The sequence below is a fragment of the Rattus norvegicus genome, chromosome 11 (assembly GCF_036323735.1).
Source record: "Rattus norvegicus strain BN/NHsdMcwi chromosome 11, GRCr8, whole genome shotgun sequence".
NCBI classification, from domain to species: domain Eukaryota; kingdom Metazoa; phylum Chordata; class Mammalia; order Rodentia; family Muridae; genus Rattus; species Rattus norvegicus.
In genome coordinates this window covers 49,526,771-49,553,252 of record NC_086029.1, presented here as the reverse complement: position 1 = coordinate 49,553,252, position 26,482 = coordinate 49,526,771, and the positions used below count along the sequence as shown (strand labels likewise).

At 44.1% G+C, this 26,482-nt stretch overlaps 1 protein-coding gene across 12 annotated transcripts in view; it reads left to right on the top strand.

Moving 5' to 3' along the window:
* Dscam (DS cell adhesion molecule) overlaps positions 1-26,482 on the top strand; it is a 585,477-nt gene that overhangs the window by 423,609 nt on the left and 135,386 nt on the right. The window contains exons 1-2 of one of the 12 annotated variants that reach the window (XM_039087939.2): positions 22,883-23,119; positions 23,860-23,973. The exons of 7 other annotated variants lie outside the window; for them this stretch is intronic. In XM_039087939.2, the coding sequence (XP_038943867.1) occupies positions 23,931-23,973 (43 nt within the window). In that variant the 5' untranslated portion in view covers positions 22,883-23,119; positions 23,860-23,930. Of the gene's footprint in view, positions 1-14,108; positions 22,820-22,882; positions 23,120-23,859; positions 23,974-26,482 lie in introns of those variants that run through there. 4 more of the 12 variants (XM_039087941.2, XM_039087942.2, XM_039087940.2 and 1 more) reach the window with 4 other exon arrangements.

Sequence of the window (26,482 nt, the reverse complement as noted above, 5' to 3'; positions counted from 1 at the left end):
CAGGGGCGAAGAGCTTTTTAGCTCTCAGTTTGAAAGTTCAGTCTACCGTGGCAGGGAAGGCACAGCAACAGGAGCCAGAGGTGTCTGGTCACATTACAACTGCAGACAGGAGGCAGAAAGCATGCATGAGTGAGGTCAGGCTGACCTCCAAGCCCGGGACTGGGGATGTGGCTCATTCTGTAGCATGCATGAAGGCCTGGGTGTAATCCCCACTACCACATAAACTGGACCTGGTAGTGTAGGCCTGTCATCCCAGCCCCTGGGAAGTAGAAATAGTAAGATAAAAAGTTCAGGGTCATCTTCGGCTACATAGTGAGTTCAAGGTTTGGCCTAGGCTTCCCAAAACCCTGTTTCAAAAAACAAACAAAACCTCGCAAAGGCCTCCCCACAACAACCTCCTTCATCTAGAAAGTCCCCACCTCCTAAGGATTCCACATCCTTCCAGGCTGTGCACCAACTGAGGGCCAAGTGTTCAAACACAAGAGCCTATGGTGAGCTTTTCACATCCATACTACGCCAGACAATTTATTTTTTATTTATGATAGTTGTCACAACTTCAAACCCAAAATTAAGGTGCCATTCATTGCCAATTATCATTCTCTGCCCGTTTATTGATAGAGTGTTGTAGATTGTCTTGATACATGTTACCTTCCCCAAGTGATCTCCCCTTTCCCAGGGATGCCCTGTCTCTATCCTGGCACCATCAATGTCTAATGAGGCTGCAACAGCTCAAAACTTTGTTGCACGGCAGCTGTACTTGTTTTCATGGAGAATCAATTCTGTTTTCTTTTTCTTTCTTTCTTTTTAACATGCTCACAAAATGGCTGAGTGACTACACACTGTTAAATATAAATCTGTTCACAACACCAGATTTATTCTTATTTAACCAATCTTGTTTGAAATTGTTTATGCTAATTTATGCATCGGCTATAGCCAATTAGTTAATGAAGGGATGTAAAAGCCTCAATTTCCTGAGTGGATCGTGAGATATTTAAAAAGTTCACATTGTCTTTTTAAGCTAAAATTACCCACTATTTGTGGCACTTAGCCAAGGGCTTCCTCCCTTCCTTGCTATAGCTGTCATGATTCTCTAGCCTTCATTTTGCTATGTCCCCCACACCCATGGCACCCTTTCTTATCTATGTGAAAATCTAGCAAATGCCACACGGTTTCCAGAGATCCTAGTGCAAGTGGTGGAGAAAGGGTGCCATGAAGCCTTCTTGAGGGTGGCAGGCCTCGTGCCATCACCAACCTATGTGTCCGGCAGTTTTGATTGAATACTGTGAGAAAGGTGTAACTCATGGGTTGGCAGATGGCTCAAGGGGTAAAACACTTGCTTTGTAAATGTAAGGACCTAGATCTAGAATCCATCGAAGGGCACAAAAGGTCACATCTATAATCTTAACACTTCTACAGAGTGATGGGAGGTAGAGACAGGAAAACCCTTTGAAGCTTGAGGGACGGTTAGTCAGAGTGCCGTGGAACAAAAATAAGAGGCCTTGTTTCAAACAAAGTGGAAGGTGAGGACCAATGCGAGGGCTGTCCTCCACCTTCCAAGTAACACACACACACACACACACACACACATACACACACATACACACACACATACACACACACATACACACACACATACACACACACACCATACACACACATACACACACACACACACATACACACACACATACACACACACACATACACACATACACACACACACCATACACATACACACACACATACACACACACACACATACACACACACATACACACATACACACACATACACACACACACCATACACATACACACACACATACACAAATACACACACACATACACACATACACACACACATACACACACACACACCATACACATATGCATACACAGGCATGTACATACACACAGACACACATCCAGACACACACACATATACATACACACAGACACACACACAGAAGCACACACCTATGCATACAAACACACATGCAGATGCATACACACACAGTCACACAGACACACATGCATAAGCACGCATTGACACACACAGGCATACACACAGACACAGACATACACACGCATATACATACGCAACAGATGCATACACACACACAGACACACATGCATATACATGCACAGACACAGACAGGCACACACATACACACAGACACACACCCTGACACACACACACACATGCACAGATACACAAACACACAGACACACACAGGCATACACATACACTCAGATACAGACACATAAGCACAGTGCATAACATACAAACAAAAACACAGCTTTTAGCTTATACCCACCTGTAGCTGGCTAAGGGCAGAGTAATTCCCTTTCCCTAACCATGCCCTGCTCCTCTGAAACCATACCACAACTTGGCAAGGGGTAGTATCAAAAGATGAGTCGACATAAAAGACAGAAACAATACCCATAGCCTCTCCTCCCCTGACTGTAATAAAATGTAATGCTGATTGCATTTAAAACTGAATGACACATTTTGCCCTTCTTTGTAAATGGAGTTTTCACACATGTGTGGTTTTGAAACACTTTTAGAAAACAGTGATTCATTTAGCTCTGTGACTGTTCTAGACACTGACATAATGCCATTATACTGTCTTTCCTTAAATCACATTTTTAGCACCACCATTAAGGGCATCCAGAAGTATTTAAATATCAGGGAGGCATGTTCAGCGTATACATGTGTACGAAGAAGTGTGTTTCCCCAAGTCTGACAGTAGCTCCGAATTTTTAATTTTATCCCTGGCAACAAGTACAATCCATTGTTTTCTCTGAAGTGACATCACTTCTTTATCTTCGTGGAATACCCCACCCTTACCCCCACCCCCAAATATAACTTGTCACATTTTCTTGACCTGAAAACGTGTTATATGACGAACAGAGCTGTCTAGCTCCAGGCTTGTCTTCCCAAAAAGGCTTTTCTTTCCTAACCAACACATGAGTGCTTTTCCTTTTCCTGTGTTGACACTGTGAAGGTTGAAACAGTGTGAACACATGAGTGGTTTTCGTTTTCCTGTGTTGACACTGTGAAGGTGGAAACAGTGTATCCCTTGAGAGACCAGATGGAATAAAATACAGAGTTTTACTGTATCACCGGGGACAGGCTTAAGAGAAGCTGCAGCAGCTCTTGCTTGTTTTATTTTAAAAATATGTTTTTATTATTTATAAGGGTGTGTGTGTGTGTGCATGTGTGTGTGCCATTGTACATTGAGGCCAGAAACATTGAACCCCTGGAGCTGGAGTTACAGCTTGCTGCTTGCTGTGGGTGCTGTAACCAAGCTTGGGTCCTCTGCCAGAGCAGCAAGTTTGACTACTTGCTGGGTCATCTCCCCAGCCTACCCATTTGCTTCAAATGACAGTGTGGCAACAAGGAACACAGCAGCTGAGAGCTACCGTGACTCATGCAAGTGGGCGTGTCTTGCTTTTACCCTATAAAGGGGAATTGTGTCTTAGTGATAGTTTGAAAATAGCTTAAGTCTCACACATCTTCTCCAAAATGTTCTCCATGCCAGACGAGATGCGGTATGGAGTAATTCTAGTCATGTTGCATGTATGTGTGGTGGTTTGAATGAGAATTGCTTCCCATGGACTCAGACATTTGAACACAAAGCACAGTTGATGGCACTGTTTGGGGGAGAGTTAGGTGGTATAACAGGTGTAACAGGGGGTGACAGAGGACAGAGGACGTGTCTCTCCGAGGGTGGCCTTTGAGAGTACAAAGTCTTACCCTTCTAGTTTACTTTCTGATTTGTGCTAGTCTTTGAAGCTTTTGGTATGACAGCTAGTGTGAGCTCTCAGCTTCCTTGCTGCCATGCCTGCTATTGTTTGCCATCCACCCAAGGTCGTGATGGACTCTTATCCCTCTGGACTCATAACCAAAAATAAAGTCTTCCTTGAGTTGCCTTTTACAGTGACGTTTTATCACAGCAACAACCACAAAAAGTAACAAATACACAGAGTTCTAGATATGTTTGTATACAACACACAGCCACCCCTTAGTGCCCACAGGGGCTTTGTTTCTGGGAATGACCTCCGAGGCCTTTTTGGAACCTTGGCGCAAGCTCCAAGACCCTATACCTCTTGCAATGTGCATACCTGAAAAGCTGTCTCATATGGAGAATTCCAAGCTCTGAGGTGTGGAGGCCACTCAGCACACCTCTGTGGTGGCTTCCAAGTCCCTTCACGGCTGAACTGGGGAGAAACGTGCATTCCCCTCAGTGGCGAAATTCACAGAATGAGTGTCTGCATGAGTTTCCAGTTTTACACCTTGGATTATTTTTAAGGGTTTTTATTCACACATTTAAGTATGTCTCTATGTGTTCATGCATGCTCTGTGCATGCTACGGCACATGTGTAAAGCTGAGAGGGTAGGTTGCGGGAATCGGGTCCTTCCTGATGCGACTCATGTCAGGTGGGGAACACCTTCACCCACCAAGGCAGCTCAACAGTCCCACGTTGGAGCTCCAGACAGGCAGAGTCCTGCCACAGAAACCCCTTCCTGTCGTCTCTGCACAGCTTCTCTGTGGCAACAGCTGCCTCTCTGCCCACGGGATTTGCTTTGTCACAAACTGTCCTTTACACATGTCCCATCCTTACCGTGTGCACTCAACCTCTTTCACATCTGTTGACTCTGAGTGCTTCCTCTCAGTTCTTCCTGACTTGAGGAAGCCAACAATAACTGTACCGTAACCTGGGGGCTATGGGATTTCACCCACCAAATAAATTTGTACAATACTTTTAAATCCAGGCCTTGGCCAGACATAATCAGCTTCTTTCCCGGTTACCACTGGAATGGTTTCCTGTCTGATTGCACAATTCCCATCACAAATCTGGGCTTCCTGATTTTTCAGCAGAATGTGCTCTTGGGTACAGGTCACAATGTGTGACAGCTTCTCTCATCCACATCTGTAAATTCTTCCAGATTCCTCCCACAAACCAAAGGTCTCAGACCCATGGTCTTATTTTATCTTAGCAACACACACACACACACACACACACACACGCACACACACACACACACACACACACACACACACACACACATGCACACACAAACACACACACTTCTCAGTATCATTTTTCTGTACTGGTTACATTTCCTCATCACTATGACAGAATTCCTGACAGAAGAACTTAACGGAGGGTTTATTTACTGCATGGTTTCAGAATTTTCTGTCTGTCACAGCACAGAAGGAAGAGCATAGCAGCCAGAACCCAGGATATAGCTCCTCACAGGTCCATAGCCAACAATCTCTGAACCAGATAAAATGTATCCATGAAGGTCCATCACAAGCAATCTACTTCTAGATGCAGGCTACAGCCCAAAGGTTCCACAGCCTCTCCACACAGGGCCAACAGTTGGGGACCAAATGATCAAGTCCATGAGCCCATGGGTGGCACTTCATATTCAGCAGCCACTGAGATTTTACTTATACACTCGATTCAGTATCTTCCTCTACATTTTTTTTATTGACTCCAGCTTGCCTGTTTGCCTTCATGAGTCTTCTGATTCTTGACTTGGCTGTTGGAGATAGTTGTATGAAGGTGGTTCAAGAAAAAAGTGGAGGTTAGTCATGCGCAGACATCAGCTGTGTCCCAGTGTGTCTGTGTGTTGTCCACATATCCCCAGCTCATGCTCTGTGGGTCTATACTATAAAAACAGGAGGAAGGTTATATGTAATAGCTAATAACATAGCAGAGACAGAAAGATGGAGAAAAGGGAGGAGAGCAAATCTAAACATATCTACACATAAACACATACACATATACATATATATGTTGTAAACCCATTTACAGCTCTTGGAGAATGTGGTAGTTTGAATATTCTTGGCCGAGGGAGTGTCACTATTAGGAGGTGTGGCCTTGTTAGAAGTGTGTCTCTTTGAGGGTAGACTTAGAGAGACCCTCCTCCTAATCACGTGGGAGCCAATCTTCTCCTCTTGTCTCCAGAACAAGATGTAGAACCCTTAGATCCTCCAGTACCAGGCATGCCTGGATGCTGCTGTGCTCCCTGCCATGATGATAATAGACTGAACCTCTGAACGTGTAAGCCAGCCCCAGTTAATAAAAGTTTATAGAAAGTTGTCCTTTATAAAAGTTGACTTGGTCATAGTGTCTGTTCACAGCAGTAAAACCCTAACTAAAACAGAAGTTGGTACCAGGAACTCTGGGGTATTGCTGTGATAGGCCTGACCATGCTTTCGTTTGGAAAAATGTTGATTTGGAAAGCAGTGAAATACTTTACATAGGGCATAATGGGCCATCCTGGTAGGACTGTGGAAGACTTTGTTGCTGAGGGTGATTTGAACTGTAGGTTAGCTCTAGAGGAGAAGAATTTTAGTATGTGGCTGAAAGTTCTACAGCTTGTACCAGAGGCAATCAGGAGAAGACTGGCTCCCACATAGCTAGGAGGAAGGTGTGTCAAAGCTCAGCCCACAATGACACACTTCCTCCATCAAAGCCACACTTCCTAATAGTGATATTCCGTGGGCCAAGCATATTCAAATCACCACAGAGAAAGTTCATCATCCGTTCCTAGGAGTTCAGGATTCTAATGTTTTTTAAAATCTTATTTGAGCTTTTCTATGAGGTTGCCCTCCATAGATTCTTAAGCCTAATTTGCCTGCAGATATTTGTATCTAATATAAAAGTAAAGTATATTTACATATGAATAATATTGAGCATATTCAATAAGTAGTATTTAGAATATGTGACAAAGTTAAAGGTATGGTAGAATGTTATCATGGGTACTAGTATTAATTTTAGAAAGACATACTGATTGTAAAATAGAATGCCGGATGAGAGGAAGGCCACATTTTATGGAATACTGGCATTATTAATGAGTGTATATATAAAGGTGCCCCCCCAGAGGATAATAATAAATATTGACAGACAGGCACAAAGACTTTATTCTGATGTGATATTTGGTGGAAATTTTTCTCTAAGGCAATCTGTACGATGTAAAATAGTCATAAAATGCTCACCACTGTTGACCCAATGCGTCCATCCCAATTATAGAAAAGAGGAAAAAAGTGTTACACAGAGACGTATGCAATGAGTAACCTCACACCACGCTATAATGGTGCCTAAGAAACCAAGGGACGGCTTGCCTGGATGGGCGTTTATTGTTCTGATTCAACAGTTTGTAGTAATATTAAGGTAAAACCTCTTAGTAATCACAGAAGACACATAAATAATATTAAAACTCCATTTCTTTTTATTTGTCTTCCCTGTTTGAGAGTTTTATACACTTTTTTAAAATCATATTTACCCTTAGCTCTATCCCTGATCTCCCCTTCTCTATCACCAAATTTTGTGTCTTTTATTTTTTAAATCCTTCAAGACCAATTTGTGCTGCCCAAATATTCTTGGATGTGTGGTTTTTCACTGGAGTGTGATCAACTTACCAACGGCCTCCCTCACAGAAAAACTGTCTTTCCCTCTCTTATTGTCTCTCGGTTGTCAAAGCTCTCCAGTTGGGGTGGGACTGTGTATGTCAGCATGCTTGCCTTTAGTCTAGTTCGGCTTTTACACATCTTGTGCATGCCATCTCAACCATTGTAGGTTCATATGTATATCTGCCCTGCAGTGTCTAGAAGAAAGTATTTCTGTGTGGTCATCCACAGCCTCTGGCTCTTAAGCTCTTTCTTCCCCATCTTTTATAACGATCCCTGAGCCTTGAGGGGGCAGCACATTTGCTCCCTCTAGGAAGGAGCAATCTTCAGTCTCTTCTTCTCCACACCTTGGCCACTCATGGGTCACTGGGTTAGGAACCATTTATTGGAAATATAAGCTTCCCAGATGAGGGATGAGAGACATATAGATATAAGGATAAGTCATTTCAGGTAGTATTTTGGAGAGAAGTAGTATCATCCTTACAAGATGAAGAAATCAAATGTTCACAATGAGAAAGGACTGACTGGTAGATATGCGACTGCTTCTCTTCAGAGTGCTTCTGTACAGTTTTGTGCACTAAATCATCCATCTATCCATCCATCCATTTGTTTTGCTACTAGGCAATAGAGCCTGGGGCTTCATAAATACCGCCTCCCCCATCCACAAGCTGCATTACAAACTGTACTTTCTAAAATTTAAACTCCAGCTTCACTCTATTCACTCTATCATCAGAAAACCAGTCTCAAGAAATGTAACAAAAATGCTATGAAATAAATGTCTTCTGAGACTGTCTTGAGTTACAGTTCTCTGACATCTGAGAAGTGGGTTAGCTTCTCTTTAGGAAGCCATCCTGTGTTTCAGAATCAGACATGAACAATCCACTGAGTTCAGCTTAGAAACAGGATCATTTGTTCTGGTTGACTACTCACACTCGTTTATCCTTTTTCTCTATGGAAACTGAACTTAAAAATAAAGCAATGGACACAGAACTGTCACAGCCTCAAAATGACACTTGGCATTTGGTCCTGCAAGATGTCTCTTCTGTGCCATCACATGCTCTGGGAATGACAATTCAGGTGAGGGAGCAAGTGACCATTCCAATTTCCCAGCCAAGGTTACTATGGTCACCTGTGCTGCCTTCCAGACCACTGCCCTGCCTGTCAGGTGTAAAATCCATTTTCCAGTGAATTAACATTCAAGTGGTGACACAAATCTCTAACAGTGGGTCAACACTTCCACTCGAGACTCTTGCTGGCTTTGCCACTGATTGGAGATGAATAGCAGACATGCAACTAATTCTCTGATTCAAGTGGGACTCAGAAACACACATGCCTTTCTGGAAGGCATACTGTGTTAACTCTTTCTAGATAAAACTGGTTTCATATAAATTTCATCAAAATGTGTTGCGGTAAAAATAAAGAAATGGCAGAACTGGTTCCCATGCTTACCCCGTTGGTTGCGCTCTCTAGCTAGTCCTGGCTATGGTAGGCCATTGGAACTAGCACTAATTTATCTCAGAAGCTCCACACTGTCTACATCTACTTTCTGACCCGATGTCCAAAAGCCATTCCAACACAGCACCCTGCCCTCACTCACAGTTCTCTTGGTTGGTTTCCACCATGCCAGACATACACATCCAAATTCTGTGGCGGGCTGTGCATCCTGCCACCATACACTCTCTTGAACTCAATTAAGTCACCACATGAAAGAACACATCACACAATATCCTTTGATCCAATTGATAAGTTATAATTTGCCCATCTAGACAACACAGAATCCTGTACACACCCATCCCTTAAGAATAGTCATAACAGCCTGGAATATGTACAGAGAGGAATCTTAACATCCACCGCCATGTTAAGCTCTCTCCTCCTCGCTCCCGCCTCCTCTGCCTCTCTAAAACATTTCTCCTGCCCATCCTTCCTTCTTGCCCAATGACAGGCCTTGTTCTATCCTGTACCTGCCTTCACCTGCTAATAACATCAACCTATAAAAATGGATATCATGTTTTGGGTCAGAGACCAAAAGAAATGATTTCATGCATTGAGTTGCTTATTGAAATTTCCACAGCAGGGATATTGGCATGAATGCACTTTTGTGGCTGGACCTATCTTGAAAGATTTTGGTTCAAGCATCACAGTTTTACGTGGAAGAAGACCTGGCCATTTTCCCTTACTGTAAATCATTTAGACAAACGCCATTTGCTCATTATGCATTGGGCCTACTTGTTTAGATAAGCATGGGCTTCCTGATTTAAATGCTAACAGCACAAAATCTTCTTTATAGACCCCAGAGCATAGCAGACTAGCTCTTTATGTTGTATGCATTCACCACACTGTGGTCTACCCGTGAGCTTTTGGAGCATGGGTGTCTTGGAATAAAGTCCCGCTCCAGTGAGTGCTTTAAATATTCTCTTCCTATGGTGGTCAGAACGCTTGGCACAGGTGACAAGCTGGATAGGAGACAGCATTTTCCGTCCAGGTTGGGCTGTGTACAAGCCAATTGAGCTCCCCAGAGAAATAAGAAGAGGGGCCTCCCTTTCTTCCTGGTTGCCATGGTTCGGGCAGTTATTGTACACTTAGGAACTAAAGTCTACAGGGACAAAGACTGACAGTACCACAGCAGGCCCCTGGGACCTGCAAGGAGGCTTCTAGGATGCCAGGCAGTACTAAAAGATACTGAAAGCAGTGAGAGCTTCAGTGTCCTGCCTACTTCTCCGAGCTTGTTCAGAACAAGGCCCCTTGTTCAGAAAGGGCATTCGAAAGTTCCCAAAGGCAGAAGCCATGGCAGAGCGTAACTAAGAAAAGGGCTTGGTAAAAGCACCTCAAACATCAAGTCACATAAGATGGGGGAAAGAGCACCAAGGGTCATCTCTCCCGTCAGCCTCATCACTGTAGGGTGCTTAGGAATCACAAGCCTGCCTGCGAAGGTGAAAGGGGAGGTTGGTAAAGGGGCTAAACACCTCTCTGGAAATGGGTACCGATCTTCCAGGAAGTGGGAAGGTAGCAGTAGGCTGGTCTGAGAGAACTAAAGACCTAGTCCTCTGAGGAGATTCAGCCCTGCCTCTGCACAACTGAAGCTCTGTGGTTCTGTCCAAACCAAACGATGCTGATATTGCTATGTAAGAAGAAAATGTGTGGAGGGGAGAAGGAGGGAGGGAGGTAAGAGTGGAGGAAGAGAGAGATGAAGGCTGGAGGATGGGAGGGAGTAGGGAGAGCGCTGTTGAGGTAAGGTCAGTAAGATGTCCACTGTTCCATGCCCATTGGGTGAGAAGGTGCTGTTGCTTGCCCCCTCTACCCACCAACTTTGGCACAGAACTGAAGAGACTTCAGCACTTAAATACTTCAAACAACAGAGTTTCCTTTTTGAGTTCAGAGCACCTGCCATATTTGTCATGCCCTGCCTTGAAGGAGAAACCCTCCTTCTTTGTGGTGTTACGGAAAAGTACATGTGAAATGTACAAACCCAAAAGTAGACTGCAACATCTTTATTGTGAGTGCAGCAGGGTTTGGAGGAGAAAGCATTTATATCCAACCTGGGACAATGGTTTCACTCTAGCCAAATGGACGGACAATAATCCACAGTAAGAGGCCTTGAAAGACCAAACATACAAGTGTTACCTGCATGTTATTGCTCATATATGTGGAAAGATATACTAGAAATACACACAAGAACATGGGCACCTGTGTGAGTCACCCACTCCAATAGAACCAGGGAGAAACAACGGGGTGAGAATAAAATATCTCCATTTGTTTTGACCTCTATGAAATATAACCATGTAAAACAAAAATTTGTATATGTTTGAAAATTTAAAAAAAAAATACGTGATTAAATGCAGGATGTTGAAGGATGAAATAGTTCGCCATACACTTATGAAAATAGTGGGAATAAAAGCCAACTCTAATGTCACATTCTGGCAAAGACTTGGGGAGTGGGAATGGGTTTCAAGTACAGCTGGTGGCAATGTCAAGTGGTCTAGTCTCTCCGGAAACTACTGGACAGTTCCCAATAAAATGAGATGTTTGCATACTGTGTGACATATCCGTTAAACTCCGAGGCATTTATCTGAGAGAGCTGAAAACTTGTGTCCTCAAAAATATCCCTGTGTAGGAATGTTCATAGCCCATTAATCCATAAGCCACAAGTACCCAAACTTGCAAAAGACCCGATTCTTCTTAATGAGTGGCAAGTCTTAAAAACTCATCTTTTCATTCAATGGACTCCCACTGCTAAGCAAGAAGAAAGAATGTAAGCTGAATAGATTTTGGAACATTGTGCTAGCTTTTAAAAAGTCAGCCTTGGAACTAGAGAGCTCTGGGGTCATGGAGCACATGTCTACCTTGGCTGTAATGGGATGAAGTTATGTAGAATGTTATATACACTGGAATACACAGATATATGCACACAAATATACAAATATACCATACACATCTGGGCATACAGGCATCCAGACACACACACAAATAAGCACACACCATATGCATGTGTACACACAGTGCATTCACTCACTCACACACACACACACACACACACACACACTAGTGAGTGAATGAAGCTTGAGAGGGCAATGTTCTAATGCCCATTTCCTGGCTTTAATATTATGTCATGACTTCATAAGAATCACAGTGTGAGGAGAGCTGGGTGACATGCGTGCAGGACTCCTCAGTAGCTTTGAGGCTTCCTGTGAGATTTGTGTTTCAAAATGAATAATTAAGGAAAATGAATGCCAGAGAGCACAGGTGGGTCTGGACGTTCATTAACTGTGATGTGTTCATTAAATGTCCAGGACCCCAGGGAAGACAGATTCTCACAGAAAGGTAAGGGGATAGGTAGGATATGAGTTGGCCACCAGCTAAACAGTGGCATTTAGACTCCAGAAATAGAGACATTTTCCACAATGCCTGGACATAAAGAATTCTCCTTCAGACTACAGCATGCTAAGTGGGGCAGAGAGAAAAACACTAGAGCTATCCCAGGGCAAGACCAGTGGTTATGTGGAGGGAGGGGAAGTTGATCACCAAGACAGGGTTTCAGCAGGATGAAAAGTTGTGTATAATTATAGTCCTTGGGTATTGAGTCCTGGTGGATAGCAAGGTGCCACTGTGCATTGCAATGAAAGACACCAAAGGTAGAAATGGCAGTTCAGGAATCTGAGCCTGTCTGAGGCCTGAGTTCAATCCAGGAAAGACACACCCCAGCTGGGCACACTGGTTGAGACTTGAGCTAGGGTGATGGCCATGAAACCTGAAAGGAGAAAACTAATTGGAAACTTTCTGAATTAAAACAGTGAAGATTCAAGTCGCCGACTGACCCTGGGTCCAAGAATCTATCCAAGCTTGAGTCTGGAACACAGGACTATTAAGAGTAAGGAGTTTCATGTGGGTCATGTGATAGCAGGCCGACTGATTAAAAATTCCCTTCAGGCAGATTCTTCAGTGGTGTAATCAGTTAGCATATGATTACTTACAGAAATACTCTTCAGGTTTGGGGAGTGTGAAGGAAGAGCATAGAAAACAGTAGTCTAGGTATCATTAGAATAGCCCACACAGCCTGGGAATGGTAGGTCATACTTCTAACCTCAACACTTAGAGGACTGGGTCTACAATGTTAGGCCCTGTCTCAAAACAATGGACAAATGACCCAAACAAAACCATAAGGCTAAGAGTGGACAAGATGAGTGTTACTGGAAGTCAGGAAGTCTACAGGTGCAGGTGTCCCTACAGACTCTAGGAAAAAACGTGAAGCCAGTCCTCATACCCCATACTGCTTCCTTGTAATTGGTTGGTTCAAAGCCCAACATGCTGCGCTGGTCCCAGGATCTGGGCTTAGCCACACTCACCACCAGTCTCCTCACTAGCCCTCCCCTCTGTCCTTCTTTGGCAACCTTCTGCTTTGACTGTTGTCAAGGCAGAACCAGGTGTACTCACTTCATCCACCATAGCAACCAACTGAGGTCCCCAGCAACGGAAGATGTGGGGTAAAATTGCTCATTGTCCAAGTGGCTAAGGCTTCCTTTCTGAGTCCACAGAGCATCACCCCTATAATTATTCTTGATTGCAGGTCTTAGAATAGCACCCTCTCATCTAGCTGCCAGCTCCTTTGTTCTCCAAGCCTCCCAAGAGAAGGCACAGTAGCTTAGACTTTGTCTTTGGGTCTATTGTATTGGAGATTTTTTTACTTAGTTCTGATAAGAAGGGTGCTCCCTATGTTGGCCATGCTGCTTTCAAGTGTCAGGCTGATTGTTCAAGGCTGATGTCTGAAGTGGTAAGAAGAAACGGGGAACTAGAGACTTTTCCCACCTTTCTCCTGCTGGATAAGTCATTGGGCCTTGAGCAAATGCAGCAGTGTGAACTCCCTGCGGAGAAGTCCTGACATAAGGAAAAGCAATTTGCAATTCTGTGTGTCCCAAGGGGTCCGCTGACACTTCCTTTGATGGTGGCTTGTGCCTGATTGAACTTGGGCATAGGGCTACTGAGAAACACTCAGCCCCTGTCCGGAGGGAATCACACATGCGAGCCACTACCCTTGAGGGTTGTGTTATTTAGTTGCTTTTCTTTCCAAAAGCAAAATAGTTTTTTCTTTCTATTTGGAGAAATGATGTGTTTATTATAAAGGATTAAGTTAAACTAGAAAATACAATGTAGAAATTGAATACGATGTGTATACTCACTTTTGAGATATTTTTATTTTATTTCTTTTTTTATTTTTTATTGGATTTTTTATTTACATTTCAAATGTTATTCCCTCTCCCAGTTTCCCACCCTTAAACCCCCTATCCCATCCCCCCTCCCTTCTTCCATGAGGTTGTTCACCCACCTAACCACCCACTCCTTTCTACCCCCCCGGCCCTGACATTCTCCTACACTAGTGGTTCCAGTCTTTGCAGACCAAAGGCTTCTTCTCCCATCAGTGTCCAGCAAGGTCATCCACTGCTACATATGCAGCTGGAGTCTTGGGTCTGTCCATGTGTATTCCTTGGATGGAGGTTTAGTCCCTGGAAGCCCTGGTTGGTGGTATTGTTGTTCTTATAGGGTTGCAAAAACCCTTCAGCTCCTTCAATCCTTTCTCTAACTCCTCCATTGGGGACCCTGTTTTCAGTTCAGTGGTTGGCTGCTAGCATTCGCCTCTGTGTTTGTCAGGCTCTGACTGAGCCTCTCTCAGGAGATGGCTATATCAGGCTCCTGTCAGCATGTACATCTTGGCATCAGCAATATTGTCTGGGTTTGGTGGTTATGTGGGTCCCCAGGTGGAACAGATTCTGGATGGTCATTCCTTCAGTCTCTGCTCCAAACTTGGTCTCCCCCTCTTATGAATAGTTTTGTCCCTCCTTCTAAGAAGGACTGAGGCATCCACACTTTGGTCATCCTTATTCTTCTGCTTCATGTGATCTGTGGATTGTATCAGGTAATTTGAGCTTTTGGACTAATATCCACTTATCAGTGAATGTGTACCGTGTGTGTGTTTTTTGTTTTTGGAGATTTTTTTGTGATTGTGTTATCTTACTCGGGATGATATTTCCTAGTTCCATCCATTTGCCTATGAGTTTCATGAAGTCATTGTTTTAATAGCTGAGTAGTACTCCATTGTGTAAATGTACCACATTTTCTGTATCAATTCCTCTGTTGAAGTACATCTGGATTTTTTCTAGCTTCTGGCTATTATAAATAGGACTGCTATGAACATAGTGGAGCATGTGTCTTTGTTGTATGTTGGAGCATCTTTTGGCTATATTCCCAGGAGTGGTATAGCTGGGTCCTCAGATAGTACTATGTCCAATTTCCTGAGGAACCTCCAGACTGATTTCCAGAGTGATTGTACCAGCTTGCAATCCCACAAACAATGGAGGAGTGTTCCTCTTTCTCCACATCCTCACCAGTATCTGTCACCAGAGTTTTTGATCTTAGCCATTCTGACTGGTGTGAAATGGAATCTCAGGGTTGTTTTGATTTTCATTTCCCTGATGACTAAGGATATTGAACATTTCTTGTTTTTTTATTCATATATGATATATATTATATACAAAGAGATGTGTTGAGAAGCAATATAGAACTCAATAGTGTACTTTGAACATGTATGCTTACATGTTCTTGTGTGTGTGTGCTAGTACGTGGTGGGTATGTACACACACGAGTACATGCATTTGTGGAGGCCAAAGTTCAATGTCGAGTGTTATATTACACATATTCTGTGAGGTAGAATCTCTCAATGAATCTGGGACTCATTAGTTTAGTCAAACTAGCTGGCCAGTGAACCCTCAGAACCCTCCTGCCTCTACTTCCTCAGCACTGAGCTCACAAGTGCATGGTACCCTTAGCTTCTTCACATAGGTGCTGAAAACCAGCTCGGGTCCTTGCACTTCAGTGCAAACTCTTTGCCAATCTCCCCCTGAGTCATTGGCCCAGCCAGCATAAGCAGACATGTTTAGAATACAATTTGGTTCTTCCACGCACAGGTGCTTTTTCATTCCATGTATTTGATACATCATAATTTTTAATAATATTATTAGTTGTGTGTGTATGTGAGAGAGAGACAGAGAGAGAGAGAGAGACAGAGACAGAGACAGAGACAGAGACAGAGACAGAGAGACAGAGGAGATGATTGGGGGTACATGTGCCATGGTCTATTTGGAGGTCAGATGACAACTATAGGAAATCAGTTCTTTCTACCATGAGTTCCAGATACTGGATTCAGATGGTCAGTCTTCCGTGGAAGTGCTTTTTACCTGCTGAGTCATCTCAGACTCTCTGTCTCTCTCTTCTCTCTCTCTCTCTCTCTCTCTCTCTCTCTCTCTCTCTCTCTGTGTGTGTGTTTATGTGTGTGTGTTTATATCTGTGTGTGTCTATGTGTGTCTGTGTCTGTGTGTGTTTGTGTGTCTACTGTAAGTGAGAGGACACTTCAGAATTCATCCCCAGGAGCAATTCCACTCTTTGAGAAAGCTCTGTCCATGATATGATGCTAATTAGACTAGATTAGATGGCCATCAAGCTCCAGCTGTTCCTCTGTCTCAACCTCCCCAGCACTGGGGTGACAAGCATATGCATCATGCCTGCCTGTCCACTTACGTGGGACACAAAGAGAAAATCATGTGAACACACCCAAAAGCAAGAAGAAAGGCTTTCTCCTATGATGGAAGGTCTACCACAAACACACAGGCATGTGTATGAGTTTTAAATATAGTTCTGAGTGTTTCTTGAACAAGTGTCCTCTTGTCTAGACAACTTCTTTAAATGCCTATAAACACTTGTGTTGTATGAGCTTCAGAGTTCCGATGATCACTGACAAGCTATAGTGAATGACCTTCCAAATAAACTGTGCACATACATGTAATCAATTTCATAGGATAAAATTCAGCCAATGGACCTAATGATACAAAGATAAAGATGTTGCTCTGTATTATGGGCATGTGTGTATGTCCACATTATGTGTTTGGTGTATACATATATGTATGCACATATGTAAATATAGGTGTGCATAGAGGTAAAAGTCTGAGACCAATCCTTGGTCTCTCACCACTAGTTATTGAGTCAGGAACGGCAACCAAGGTTGCTCTATGGTTTTCATACACATGTGCATGTAAACACACACACATGCATGCACACGCACGCACACACACACAACACACACAAGAATAGAGAGAATAGTACTGTGGGCGTTCTTCATAAGAAGCCAATGTTATCTAATGGTCACAAGTATAATGAAGCCTGTTTCAGTTTTTTTCCTGCCCCAGTCTTGTGTATGTAGGATCATATGTATGGCCTAGTATGTGTGAGGTCATACATGTAAGTTGTATGAGTACGATCATATTGTGGGATCATATGTTTGGTCTTGCACATGTGGGTTGTAGGTATGGGATAATGTCCTGTTAACCTTCATATGGAAGGATACTGGAGCAGTAAGGAGAAAGGGGCATTGCTTCTAGTGCCTTACTCAGAAATCTCCTGGCTGTTTAGCTTGAGACCAAGTATCTGGGGTGACCTAAGTCTCGGGGTTCTGAAGCTCACTCATGCATGAATGACCAGTAGTTGAAAGCTGCATGGGTCCCAGCATGCACAACTCAGCAGTGCTCATTTTCCCCTCGATCTTCCTAGCAGGTTTATGCTTCATTTAGAGCTGTCAATACCTCAATTAGAGCCTGCTCACTTCCCTTGGGAGAACAGTTATACATGTAGCGTCACAGGCCTCCGACACCTAAATCACCACCCCCTCCCCGCTGAGAACACCAGGTCATAAAATACCTCCTCATTTACAGCAGTGTTTGCTGACTAGCCCAGCATCCTCTGTCTTCCTTTCAGAGGCCACAATTGACAGACAGGAGGCATTGGAGAGATGCTCCTGGCTGGTTAGATTTCTCTGCCAGGACACCAGACATATGCAGCTGGGCTTCTGGATTTACATATAGTGCAAGGAAGAGCATTGGCATGTGTATGCATGCATGCATGCATGTCTACATGTCACATACAAGTTCCTCCTGGCATTTATTTAAAACCTAGGACACAACCCCCATCCTGTGGCACCACAAATACTGCTTGTACTGTGGTACTTGAGCAGAATTCCCCTCTCACATGATGTCCTGCTCAGCAGGCTGAGCTCTCTGTTCTTTCCAAGGCTGTGCTTTCTCCTCTGAAGACACATCCATGCTATCTTGTGTCTCCACAGACACCCAGCTAAGGGTCCTCTCATAAAACCTATAAAATCTGGCAAGCTCAAAGAGGTGTGTAAGAACTTCGAGATTCCCCAGCTTTAAAACACTGCTAAACAAGAAATCTATAGCCATGTATTCATTTTTCAAACACATGCTGCAAAAAAATCGCACTTTGTCTTGGGTTTTGTATAAAATTGGGGAGGAAGACTTTATGATAATTCAGGTGGAAAGTATGTGGTGATGCCCTGCCGGCCTTGCAAGGGACCTGACAGCTATTTCCAGAAAGACTGATGCTGTGGGTTAAGTGGAGACTATCTGAGGAAGACACCCAAGGCCAACCTCTGGCCTCTTCATGCTACCTCATTCGCCCACATGTTAATACACAAACACGCATAAACACAAGCTACACTACAGTTTTAAACCCGCCTGGTTTCCCTAAAGCCATCACCTTCATGTGGCTTTTGTTTTACCTTAGAGTCTGTGCTTGTTTGTCATAGAATAGTGTATAATAGAGGTGAGAAAAGCAATTGGAGACATAGGTCTCAGCTGAAGGAGCTATGGCTAAAATCACCAACTTTTCAGACTGGAAGGATTCCCTGGTGTCTGCGTGGCAGGGGTAGGGAACAGTGGCCTTGTGCTCATTTGACAGATGAGGAGGAGCAGCATCAGAGGCTTGTGAGGAAGCTGGCTCCTGTGCTGGTCTGATCCAGGCTCTGGCCTCCATGGTGAAGGGGAGAACAGGCCTAGGTAGTGACCATCCTGCTTCACCAAGTACAGTAGCAGCAGAGGATTTCTTGGAATTTCTTGGGCACGGGGCATGCAGAATGCACATCTCTAGAAAGTCCTCAGGTAATGTGTAATACTACACAGGTCAGAGTTTCTCCTAGAAAACTGAGTTCTTAAACAAAAAGTAGTGCACATGCCTGAGGATCTGAACATTTTTACAGCCATCTTCTAAAGATGCATAGCCATATAAATTTGTAGATATTCACAGATGATGACTAGAAACTCCTCTCTAACTACACGTGGGCAACTCATGAATAAAAGATGATACTTCACCCACAACAGTGCTCAGAGTTGGAAGTGGTCAAAATCTGAAGACTAGGGTAGGGAATATGTCTGAGTAGTCAAAGTGCTTACCATGCAAGCCTGAAGACTACGTACGGTTCAGGTCCTCAACACCCATGTAAACAGCAGGCGAGTGTGGCATTCAGCTTGCTGGTGTGGAGACAGGAGATCCTGAAAGCAAGCTGGTTAGATACACTAGCTAAGTCGGCAGTCTCCAAGTTCACTGGGAGATTCTGCCCAAACACAAAAGGTGTACACTAGTTAAGAAAAACAGCAGACATCATCATCTGGCCTTCACAGACACGTATATGCATGCACCTACATATATGTGAACAGACATACGTATGTGCTCATCCCACACACAGATACACATAAGCACCACCACGTCCAAAAAAGCCACATTAAGCTAAAATCGCAATAAACAAACTGTAGAATACTCACCTCGTGCAAGGAAATATTCAATGGAAAAACAACACTGGGCACTGTTTGTTAAAACATGCTGTAGATACACAAACACACAAACACACACACACACATACAAACATACAATAAACACAAACACACAAACACACACATACACACATACACACATACACACATAAACACACATACACACACATACATAAACACACACACATAAACACATATACAAACACACATAAACACACACATACATACACCCATAAACACACACAAAACACATACACGTGTACACACACGCATACACACATATACACACATACACACACATACATAAACACACACATAAACACATATACAAACACACATAAACACACACATACATACACGCACACACACATACACATGCACACAACATAAAATGAAAAGGCAAGGCACAGAAGAATGCAGAAGTGTGGTATTATTTTATAGACAATTCAGAACCAGGCAAGGCTACACTGAGGTGTTCATGAATTCACACACAGGTGGGGAAAGGTGCTTAACTGCCTCTATGTCCTGAAGAGTGGGCCTAGCAGAGCCTCGTTCTCTGAATCATCAAAAGGAGGGCATGTTGGTGCCTATTTCCTAGAGTTGCCATAAAGGCTAAAAGCTTGTAAAGCTGTGAGCATAGGCATCAGCCATCACCATCGCAACGCTCGTGGAGTCTGTCCATAAAGGCACTCAGTAAACAATGACACAAAGATGAATGCCAAACACAAACACACCAGCACCCATGCCAGTGAATAGGAGCATAGGCTTAATGAAAACATTCTGGAGAATGACACAGAGAGAGCCCAAATGTGACTTTAAAATGTGAAGACACTTCTGAAATTTAACAAATGCACAAAGTTTATCAACTCAAAGGCAGGAAGGATAGAAGATCTTGTCTTCGTGGACAAGAGTCTGCAGGTGAAGGAAGCCCCTGGGATACCTGAGAGATGCTATATTCTGCCATGAGGGAGCCCCTCACTGAGCTCCAGGGTATCCCGGGCCAGGCTCCCAGGCACTGAAACAGTAAAGACGTGTGGTATAGAGCACCAGCCAGTGCTTTTAATGAGGGTGACTATCCACCCTCCACAACGAACGGCACGTTCATGAGAAGCACCTGCTCAAAAGCCAGATCACAGCCCGGGGCCCAACGATTCGCTGTGTCCATCCCCAAGTCACCTGGAAACTGCTGGCTCTGTTTCCATGGAAACTGCTTGCTTTCTGAAAACTGTATCAGAATACTTGATGAGGACGAAAGTAGCTGAGAGAAAATCCATTTCCAAGCTCAATGCGGGTCGGCAGCAGCCTGACATCTCTCTCCCTCACGGTCCTTCGGTAGGCGGCCAGAGCATCCTAGTGACATCGTAGCACCTCCTCTGCAGCCAGTGATGGAAGGCCATTCCCAAAATGGAGGTCATCGACATTCTACGATCTCATCTGGGAGGCAGAAGCCACTGACTGCTTCAGCCATACCCATGGTCACATGGTCTGGTGGCTCTGGAGGCGGTGGGAGGGAGTGCCACAGGAGTGCGAATTCCAGGACAGCCATTGTCTATGAGACTGATTAAAGCACTACCCATGACCTTCTTCTAATCAATATCCTAGCCCCTACTGCATAAAGCCATGGTTTTTGACAATTTTTCCACCTGCCTCTTTACTGTCACTTCAGCAGGCGGTACAGGTCTATTTACTTATCTATTTTCTCCTCGAAGTATTAGTGAGTCTTTCTATTAGGCACAAACAGAGTATCTACATACATAACCAGATTGGGAAAGGGGAAAAAATTATCAGGACAAAGTGGTTTGTCCCATCTCCTTGTGAATGGGAGGGGAAGAAAAAACATTTTAATGTATCTTGGTTAATATTCATGCTTGTCATGCAAAATAAATCAGATTTCTTCTAATAACAGATGAGAAGCAACTTCAGAGTGGATCTGATATGAAGCCTAAGCACTCTGTGTCATTGCCCTGACAGGTTTAATCATGTCAGCCAGCCTGGCCCCAATGCCAGGAAGTGAAGAGACTGTCCTTCCTAAAGCCTAGCATCAAATACAACACTCTCTAGCTTGGAAACGCGAACTTGATTAATGGTTATAATCAAAGTAATTTCATTATGTAAGTATAATAACCCAGCTGAGAAGATATTTCAGTGTGGCTAGGAACTTATTAGTTCCTGGCAGGAAAAACCATTTTCTTTATAGGGATTAGAGCTGCCTCGCTCGCTAAAACTTTTATGAACAAGAAGCACCTGGGCAGGATGCATGTATGGCCCTGCAATGATCACATCCTGTGATTCTGCAAGGCCTTTCTTCAGACACCCCACACCGGGTCCCTCCAACTGGGTCCCTCTCATTGTCATCAGAGCCTAGGGAACCACAGGTCTCTGTTCCCACAGATGAGGAAACTGGACTGGAGCAGAGAGGGTGAGGCCCCAAACAAGGAGTGGGGTGGCCTTGGAGCAGCTGAGGGGAAGCAGGCAAAGAACTTGCCTCCATTTTCCTCACATGACTCTTTCTGCAGGCTTGTAAAACCACAATGTTCATCAGGAATCACCAACCCCAAAGTGTCCACTGAGAGCAAGCGTTGCCTAGGCTTCTGTTGAAGTATTATCTCTGTTTTTAGAAGAAGAAAATTACGACATATAGAGGAAAATAGAACATGAGGATGCCATGTTCAGCAGAGCAAGCTGGACCCTGAGGACAAACATGGCAGACACTCATTGGTCTAAGTAGCCACATTCACACAGACGGGAACGTGAAGGAAGAGAGATGGGAAGACAGGCAGAGAGGGGATGGCAAGAAGGGACAGAGGGTTTGAGCTGGAGAAAGCCTTGGCTATCCTGGGGTTGATTTGCATTGTCAAGGGTGTTCTCAGGTTGCTAGCAGCAAGCACTTTACCTATTGAACCATCTCCCCAAAACCCTCATGAGCTGGCCTTTATGGTGTGGGGCCTGGCAGAAGTAGATCACTAGGAGCAAACTTGTAGAGATCCCAGCCATGTTCTCTACTTTTATCTACTACCATGTGAGCAGCCCTGGGCCACAAAGCTGCTGTCATTGCTTTTCCCCTCTATGACAGGTTGTCTGGCCCCTCCCCACCAGGATGGGCTGTCTGCCCCTCTCCTCTATGATGGGCTATCTGGCCCCTCCCCACTATGATGGGCCATCTGCTCTCCCCACTATGATAGACAGTTTGCCTCTCTCCACTAAGATGAGCCATCCACCTCTCTCCACTACGGTAGGCTCTCTGCCCCTCCCCCCATGATAGGCCCATTGCCCCTCCCCACTATGATGGGCCATTGCCCCTCCCCACTATGATGGGCCATTGCCCCTCCCCACTATGATGGGCCATTGCCCCTCCCCACTATGATGGACCATCTGCTCTTCCCCATTATGATGGGCTGTCTTCCTGTAATTTATTTTTTCCTGCCTCGTATTTTGGTTACTGGTGGAACAAGTCACCAATACACCCACTGAGAACATTTGGTACCATCTACCTTTCTGGAGTCAACCAGGAAATAGAGGCCCATGGAGTCAGGTAGTCAAACACATACACACTACTCAGTGCACAGCACTACATGACATTGGAGAGGCTCTTGGCTACTTCTTAGTTTAAAGCGACACATACATGTACATTTAAAGGGTCCTGAGACAGTCAATCCCTAGATGCATCTCCCATCTTATGGGAACAAGAGCTTTGACTACTTGGGACACAACAAGGCTCCTTCCGTTGCCCTCTTGAAGCTGCAGGGTCCCTGAAGGAAACGTCCATCTTTGTGTCTCACAATTGAGACCCTTCCTAATTCCCACTTTCACTTAAGAAGAACTGAAGTAGAATAGTGATGATTACATATTTGACAAATGTTTGTTTTCTGCCAGAACAATAGCTTAAAAACAATTCATAAAATCCATGCGTGGCTGGGAATCCAGCAGTGGATCTGTAGTTTTTTGACATACTGTCCCTTTGAAGTTTCATCGTGTTGAGTTTGGGGATATATAAAAAATAAATTAAGGTTGAGTAAGTAGTTTCAAAATTGTGTTCATGCTGGAAAGAGTACTCAGTAGTTAGGAGTTCTGGCTACTCTTCTAAAGAACCCAGGTTCATTTCCCAGCACCCACAAGGTAATTCAGGTAACCTATGACTCTAGTTGCAGGACATTTGGTGCCCTCTTCTGGCCTGGTAAGCACCTGGCATGCATATGGTATAGAGGCATACACGTAGGCAAAGTATCCTTGTTCATAAAATTTAAAATATTTTTAAATGTCCATATGACTCAGAACATCTCCAAGACTCCCTATGACCCCTGCCTTGGTATTCCCTCCTTGTTGAGTCCAACACCTTCTCTGCCATGTCTTTTCCTAAGGAATGGAGGGACTGTGACTTCTCAGAAGGTAAGACTTTTGCATTTTCAGACATGAGAGATTCCAGATGATCCCTGGTAACTGGTACCCATTTCTGAGGTGACCTCATGATTCCAAGTAGGGCCCCTTCAGGTCCTCGCCTCTGAACTGGAAACATTGCCAGCTTTGTCTTCTTTGCAAGGTTGAAGGGAATGAGTTGGGTTAGCCAAAACGTGAAGCTTGTCAGTCCTGAGGTTGGTCTAGTCTCTCAGCTGGAGGGTGGAATCACTTTAAGGCCATTAAGTAGAGTGAGAAGTACTGACTCAAATATTATTTTCATAAGTGTCTTAATAATTAACAGCTAACAGGAGGGCATGGAGAAAGGCCAGGTTCTAGCATTTACCCATTTCAATGGTGCAAACACCTTCACCATTGCCAGTGTCCAATTAAGATCACATCTCTGTCACTGGGCTGTAGTCAGGCGGAAAGATGCCTCATCACACTCCCTGGCCAGGGGCTGCAGCAACCCAGCATGGCCGAATGCTTAAGCTGCAAGAAATTAGGTCAGAAGATGCTCCCAACACGAGTACAGACTGGCTGAGAGCTGAAGGAGCCGTGGGGTAGCACTGTGGCTAATGAGCAAAGCTTATGAACTAGGTTCTCCTGATGTAAAACAGCGCCTGCCTTAATGAGTAATTTTGGAGGAAAAGCACGCAGCACACAGCTTTGGCCAGAGCTGTCCCAGGTCTGGATTTGCTCTGAGGCTAGCAGTTTTCTCACAGCCTCCCCTTGGTACCCATCTCTGTTAAATGACCCCCCCCCATCCATTTGCAATGCTTCAGGAATCATGGCAGAGAGCGGAGCCGTACTGACATGCTGTCATCTCTCGGTGCCCAGGAGTGTGACAAGTGAAAAGGTCACCATGCCTTCAGACATCGGCACTGAGAAGAAGCCACAGTGATGGCTCATTAAAACAAGTGGGTCCCTTTGACCATCCTAAGCAGGATAGGAAAACATAGGCTAGATGAGTGTTTCTGACTAAATGCTGGCTTCATTGCCAGAAACAAAAGCCATTCTTAATAATGGGACCCTCACCCAAAAGAGAAATATGACTGAGAATGAAGAGCATCTCTAGCAGAATAGTATCGGAGGGTCGAAAACCCCATTCTGCATGGTTTGTTGAGACACTTCTCCCATACAGTGTGTGCTCAAGCTTGTTACAGCCTAAGAAAGGAAAATGCAGAGGTCTAAAAGATGGCTCGGCATGTCAAGGATCTGAATTTGATTCCTGGGATCTACAGAAGTGAAAGAGAAAGCCAACTCTTGCCAGTATTCCTCTGTCCTCCATGCATGTGCCAAGACAGACAAACAGGCAGGCAGGCAGACAGACAGACAGATGCACACACACACACACACACACACACACACACACTGAGAAAGGGGGGAGGGAGAGGAGGAGGGGGGAGAGAGAGGAAGCATGGGTACGCAAAGGAGGAGCCTGAAACTCATATTGAACCCTGCTGACACTGGAAACAAACCTTGGACAATTCCTCACTGAAACCCTCCATTTTTCATGCCCTTCCCCACCCAATTTGTACAGATATTATATAGTGGGCAATTTTGTCCATGGCTTTGAGACATGTAAGACCATAAAGTGTGGAAGAGCTATGCAAGGGAGTCATGTTAGGCAATAAAAGAAAAAAAATCCCCAAAACTGCAAAGAGGAGTCCATTATGTTTAAAGAACCTGGAAGGCTAGAATGAGAATGGATACTATGGTCCCACTTATAAGAAGTATCCAGAAAAGACCCTAAGAGTGGAATTTGTTGCCAATAAGTTGGCCCAGTAGCTCGGTGGATAGGGGTATTTATGGCTAAGCACCGTCACCTCAGTTCAATCCCAATGACCCACATAGTAGAAAGAATTCAACTCTCACAAATTATTTATCACCTACACACACATTAGCGCGCACACACACACACACACACACACACACACACACGAGGTAGCACACAAAATAAATATATAAAAGCTAATAAATTTTTAAAGTAAAATAGAAGTCAGTGATTCGCTAGACCTTGGAGTAGACAAAGAGAAGTTACTGGAGTTAGTCAGAAGGATTCTTTCTAGAACAATGTAAATGCTAGTTAAAAATGGATCTGGTATAGGATCATTCAACTCCATAAAATTCCTTTCAGTTGTATATTATATACGTATTTATATGTTGTATACAATATGTGTATATCTGTACATGTAATTAGCATTGTATATGCACAGCACATGTGAGCATTGGGTAACTTAAACATACTTATTGAGTAGAGGCAAGCAACCTTCCCACAAATGCATGCCCCAAAGAAAGTTCAGGTTATGGCCTGTGTGGATGGGAACACAAGAACAGGCTGTACCTCAGCAGACCCTTGTCTTCACTAATGCCATCTGAGAGGCCCCAAAGCTGAATGATTAAAGTCCAGGAGCTCATGAATCTTGGAAGAACACAAGTTCAAACTTTGAACTTAGAAATAAAGGGGGGGTCTTCCTCTCTGGGATTGAAGAAATGGGGA